The 6,000-nt window shown below is 44.0% G+C and overlaps 1 protein-coding gene across 2 annotated transcripts in view; it reads right to left on the bottom strand.

Moving 5' to 3' along the window:
* Positions 1-240: 240 nt before the first annotated feature.
* LOC105032884 (serine protease SPPA, chloroplastic) overlaps positions 241-6,000 on the bottom strand; it is a 42,226-nt gene continuing 36,466 nt past the window's right edge. For both annotated transcript variants that reach the window (XM_010907476.4, XM_010907477.4), the window contains 3 exons: positions 2,221-2,308; positions 2,005-2,148; positions 241-699 (listed from right to left, as the gene is read on the bottom strand). In XM_010907476.4, coding sequence (XP_010905778.1) covers positions 469-699; positions 2,005-2,148; positions 2,221-2,308 — 463 coding nt within the window. In that variant the 3' untranslated portion in view covers positions 241-468. The remainder of the gene's footprint in view (positions 700-2,004; positions 2,149-2,220; positions 2,309-6,000) is intronic.

Below are 6,000 nucleotides of genomic sequence, written 5' to 3'. Positions count from 1 at the left end.
AGTCACGCCAGCTGGGATATTTTGCAATTTTCATTGGACGAATAGGATAACTCAACATTCATTTTTTTTGTTAAAAGAAAAAGAACCAGGAAGCATCTGGAAGAAGAGAATCGAGAGATGGACAACAGCAGAAAAAAAAGCACAAAATGTTTAAAAGCCATAGTATTTTCATTGCATTTCTTTCATATTGTATTACCTCCCTAATGCAATAAAGTGTTTTATCTGTATACAAATTCGAAATGCAGTATTAAAAATTAAAAATTATTAAAAAAAGAGAATGTGAAGTATCGTTGTAAAAATAAATTTAAAAAAAAAAAATAGTACAACAAATCTCATGCATGTGAATTGCACGCTTTTCCCCTTTCCCTTTTCCCTGACTGAGTATAACTTCTGATTTGTTTACTCAAAAAGTTGTGCATATCAAAAACGATCGCTTCCAATAAAGAATAAGAAAAGCTGGTTGGTCCATCAGAATGAGCTTAGGTAGTCCTTTATCAGCCTAAAGATCGGATTATCATCTGATGCATTTTCAAAACTTTCAAACAAGATGCCATCCATTCTTGCTTGAACACCATTAGAGGATGTCAGGTCTTGCAGCACTCCCTTCACCGTCTGGTCCAGTCCAAATAAGGAATTTCCAATGCCACTTAATATTTCCGGTAAGGATGGAGAAGGTTTTGACACCTCAACTAACTTAACCTGGGCTCAAATTCAAGATAAAAGACATGTATTAAATAGGATTAGAAAGCCATAATGTATCCAAGGTTCCAATTTCTATGTAGACATGTCATAAACATACACAGGTGACCACTGAGAAGAAAATCAATGCATTCGTCCTTACTAAATTCAAAACATGAAAATGGGAATTAATGTGGAGTCCCAAATTCAGCATTAGGATTAATTTGGATAGGGCAAAGATTCGGGCTTCAGAAAATATGTGGGTTACAGGACAAAGGCTTGGAAAAAATTTGGATAATAATTACAAGAATTAAAAAGAGAATTAAGGTATTATATTTATATTTTATACATAGGATGCAGTGATAATAAACGGGGTGAAGAGACAACTTACATCCACTGTAAAGCCCAATCTTCTGGTGACTGAAAAAAAATAAATCCAAACTACTTAAGAAGGCCCTTCCCTATTTATCAAGTTGTCTCACAATCAATATGCAGCATTGGGCCACTAGAACATTATGTATGGGACGTCTCGATATATAAGCAAGAGGCCTCCAAAACATATTAATTTTTATATGCAGATACGTTTGTTCTTGTAGAATACATTCAGTGGTTTAAATTTGAATTTTTCAGCCACCAACATTTAGTCTTTCAATGAAGTCAAGTCCTCACTTTACACAAACATATACACTCACTTACATACATACGGTAACAGTAGCATAGGAAAGAGAGGCACAGAACCAGTAGTAGCAGCAAATAGGATTAATAACCTGCTTTCTTGAATATCATGAACAATGTGGATAAATCATCGAAATCAATGAATCATTGAACAGTACTCAGTTTCTTCAATTGTAAAACAATAACTTGGAAAATCATTTTGCCAAGGAAAAAATCAAGAACAACTTGAGAAATTTTAATTGTCTGGAGATTACTGTCACTATGATTAGCAGAGCCAGTAATAAATATGTTAACATTAATAAGCCAATAAGTATTATCAAGCTCGATATTATCAATTGCTGGACATTTTATAGTTTATGAGCTATCTTATGTCCTTGATTTTCAGCACTGCCCAAGGAAGGCTGTTTGTTGCAGAATTTTTAGCTTGTGTCCTGAAAGCTGTTAATCATTCATATAGAGACTACCTAGTATGATCATTCAGTTCCATCATTTACATATCACAGCACTTCATTTACTTTTTTCTATGAACTAAATTTTGCTACTGCTAGTCTGATACTCAAATCAGAAGCCAGCCATTTCCAGAACCAGTTGACCTACGTCAAAATTTACTATTGAGAAATAGTAATGAAAATATAGAAGGAAATTAGAGACCTGGGTATCCTGTGGTATATTTGCCCTCTGTCTTGCAATAGCAACTGCTCGGGAGAACCCACCAATGGCATCGACCAAACCTCTGGAAGCTGCATCTTTGCCACTCCACACCCTTCCTTGAGCAACCTCCTCCATCTGATCTACCTGTTAACAGAAGAATCCTTTAGATGAGGATATGACAGAGAGATATACATGTTAAGGAATGGTTGTACATACAGTCATTGATCGTGAAAAGGCTGCTTTGTCTCGAAACTGTCTATAAGCATTCTGTGCAGATTTTGCAAAGAGTTCTGCTTCATCTGGTCTGCAAGAACCAAAAATATTTTAGTTCTAATTTAACCTGCATAAGAAAGAAAACACAAACATAATAGGTAACTCCAGCTCTAAAATTTTAGGTGAGTCTGACAGAGATTCCTGCCCTGACTGAGTAAGGTTGCCTTATCTTATTTTAAAGGCTATGTAAGAACTAGTACAGTTGTCAAAGATAGGTATCGCTCTTAAGGTTCAGCAAACGATGCAGCTCTTCCTGCATCCTGGTTATCCCTAGGGCCAAGTGGATCTGACCAAATATAACACTTAGACAGTTTACTCAGTAATCTAAATTTCCAGTCTCATTTTTCTGCGATCTAAGTCTGCTGGAGATAATTCTAGCAGAAAAACAGGAAAACCTATCAGGCATCACTGGAAGTGCTGAAAGTATTAATACTTAGTCCAACTGATTGGTGATTAATGCTAAGAGTAATTGTTACTCAAATCACAGTTCCACACAAAAAAGCAAATATTCAGCAAGTGATACTGCTGCCAGACAACTGGAATCATTATCTGCTCTGACTTTCTGAGTAATGCAGCACTGGCTATCCTTGTCCATCCCTAACCACCCCCTCCGCCCTGACCTACACACAAAAAAAGGATCCATTTTTTGGATAGTAACATGAAAAGAGAAATCAACCCAGAGCTCAGACTCCTTGTTTTAAAAAATTGTAGGAAGGGTTATTTTATCCCATGACTAAGCCTAGGTATACCAACACTGTGAACTGTGTGCGCAACAGCATCCAAGCTAAGCCAGTTAGGACTTGGGAGCGTAGTCCAGCCGCATTTCAACTTTTAGTGAGATGACAAGTTATTATTGACAACATGGAGTGTTGGGCCCTCCAAGTTTTTGCAATGATTCATCCTTAAGTTCATTTTGTATGCTTGCTTTCAAGTTGCAGTACTTTGGTATCAACTAAAATGATCTTTCATTGTAGAGGAAGACATCTGATTGGCTTTTGCTAAAAAATGGACATATTTGCCTCAGAGACCCAAAAACTAAGGTCCAGGTATTTGTGCTCAAATCAAACAGGCAATACTTCCAAACAATCACATTTTTAGATTTAATAATACATGCTTCTTTCAACACTTTGACATGGCACAATAAGGCACAATCTATGGCTCCTTAAAAATAGAGTTCTTGAGATTTTGAATACTGACCGTTTTGTACTTTCCATTATGCTTTGAGAGTCCCTTGCGGCCATTTTTTCTTGATCGCCAGCGATCTAGCCAGCCGTTGCATGCGTGGTCGTCGGAGGTGAATGGCGAACATCCCTGCAAACCGCCCGGGGGCATCAAAGATGGGAGCTAAGCCAAAGTCAAGTTAGAGATGGGCGGTGGATAGCCGCTCGGTGTGGATCTCACCGAAGCCATCACCAGAGGAGATGGTAGACCTCATCAAGTGGTTCCCTGAGGTAGTCCGGTTACCATAGGAGCTGAAGGAGGAAGCGATAAGCTGGGTGGCTTTGACTGTGGTGGCTAGGTGCTTTGACTGGAGGTGGCAACAGAGGCAGTCGCGAGGGAGTTCCGGCTGCACGTCAGGGTGAAGAGCAAGGTGGTGGGGCATGGGCTCCAGAGGGGGTTCTTCCTCTTCAAGTTCAAGGAGGCTGCAAAGAGAGATCGAGTGCTTTGCTGACCATGGGTGGCGGCCAGGCAGGTGGTAGCGGTGGAGTCCTGGCATCCTGGTTTCTTCTCGTCGGAGGGAGCGATCAGCACGGCCTTCATGTGGATTCGACTACCTGAGCTTCCGATGGAATTCTAGGGCGAGGCAGTGCTACGGAGACTCTTGGGCCTGGCTGACGAGTTCTCCTTAGTGGATAACTATACGACGGAGAGGATAGGGTTCGCTCGGGCCTACATCAAGGTCAATTTCTCCCGGCCGTTGAGATCGGAGCCTTGATCATGGGCCCGAAGGGGTCCTTCTGGCAATGTTTTGTGTATGAAAGCCTTGACGGCCTCTGCCTTCGCTGCAGACGGATGCACAAGCCGACGGAGGTGTGCCCGATCGGTGGGGAATGTGCTGATTCGATGGGCTCATGCCCAGAGTTGGGTGCACCGGTCGAAGAGGAACAGGGTGCGGTGTTGGCCGGTCCACGACTGGGACTGTGGATGGTGGTGACTCGCCGATGGTAGCCTGTGCTGGAGAGTCCAGATGACCAGAGGAAGAAGAAGACCAAATCAACCCGACTAGCTACACCTGGTCTGAAGGTGACTCAAATGGATTCAGGCCGGGCGAGAGTGGACGGTTGGATCAAGCCCTCTAAGATTGCACGATGGCAATGGCCTATGCAATCCAGGCCTGATCCAACGACTGGTGGGGGCACCAAGATTGATGTTGTTGCCCATTTGGGCCTTAACCCACGTGCGGCCAGGCCAGTGAATCGCTTCGGGCCGCTGGCGCTAGGCCGTGCTGCGGGTGAGGGTCGGTCAAGGCCCAAGAGGAGCGTGTTGGCAGGCATTTTTGGGGCAAGCCCGTCTAAACCCAAGCGAGCTCGGCCCCCCAAATTTGATCCGGGCCGAGCTCCTATGAAGCCCACTAGATGGAGCTCCGAGCCCAACAGATCCAGAAAAGGCCCCATCAAGTCAAGCAAGGCCAAAGGAAAGGCATTGGTCATCTCGGAGGCCCGTTTGGAGGCAATAGTTGGCACTAGGGACCCTAGAGAATTCATTTTCTTGGCCACTACCTCAGGGGAGGAGAGGGCCTTGGTCCAGCCTGAGGGGGCGTCTAACCCTGGGGTTCCTATTGAGGGCATTTGGATCAGGGGCCAGAGCCTCTAAAGGAGCATGACTCGATGCTTTCCAAAGGAGACATTCCAGTGCATATGGATGCTACGGAGAGAGGCCTGGTTCGAGAACACGAGAAGGCTATTGTCCAACTGTAGTAGGCCATCCAGGGGGAGGGAGAGAGCCCATCTGCGATGGATTTGACGGTAACTAGGTTGGAGGCAGGTGTTCAGATTGAAGGGGATCTTGGTGTAGACTCTCTTCCCCATTAAATGTTTGATGCGGATTTTGATTTGGAACACTTGGGGGGTGGAGAAACCCTCTTTCCGATCGACCTTCGGTAGATTGATCCAGTAGCATGGTCCGAATGTGTGTCCTGCTTGAGACCCGACTCTTTGGGGGAGGTCTTGTTCAAGCTAGAAGACAGACCCCGATGGCGTCAAGCACTTATGCAGCGGAGTCCAACGGCCTGTCGAGAGGGATCTTGATAATGTGGAGGAATGGTTCGGTTAGGATGGATACATTCCATAGATGTGAGCAGCAGGTGGCTTTAGTCATCTCTAAGCCGATCGAAAGGCCGTGGCTTCTGTTCGAGGTGTACGCGAATATCGAGTACAGGAAGCGGAGGGAGCTGTGGTTGGAGATTATTAGGATGGTGTTGCAGGGCCTACCCTCCCTTGTGGCTGGTGATTTCAATTGTATTGTGAGGCCTTATAAGAAGATGGACGGTAGACAGCATGTGGACAAATATTGATTCTTAAGAATTCAGGGAGTTCATCGACGATGCGGGCTTGAGTGATCTTGGCTACTCTAGACCCAAATTTATCTAGTGCAACAACCGTGAGGGGACAGCTAGAATTTGGGAGAGGATTGATCGGGCTCTTGCCACTACTAATTAGATCCAGCATTTTTCGAGACACCAGATCCAGCACCTCCCGAGGATTGTTTCGGATCATTGTCCGA

The sequence above is a fragment of the Elaeis guineensis genome, chromosome 1, assembly GCF_000442705.2.
Source record: "Elaeis guineensis isolate ETL-2024a chromosome 1, EG11, whole genome shotgun sequence".
NCBI classification, from domain to species: domain Eukaryota; kingdom Viridiplantae; phylum Streptophyta; class Magnoliopsida; order Arecales; family Arecaceae; genus Elaeis; species Elaeis guineensis.
The sequence above is the reverse complement of the archived record's forward strand: the minus strand, read 5'-3'. Positions and strand labels throughout refer to the sequence as shown.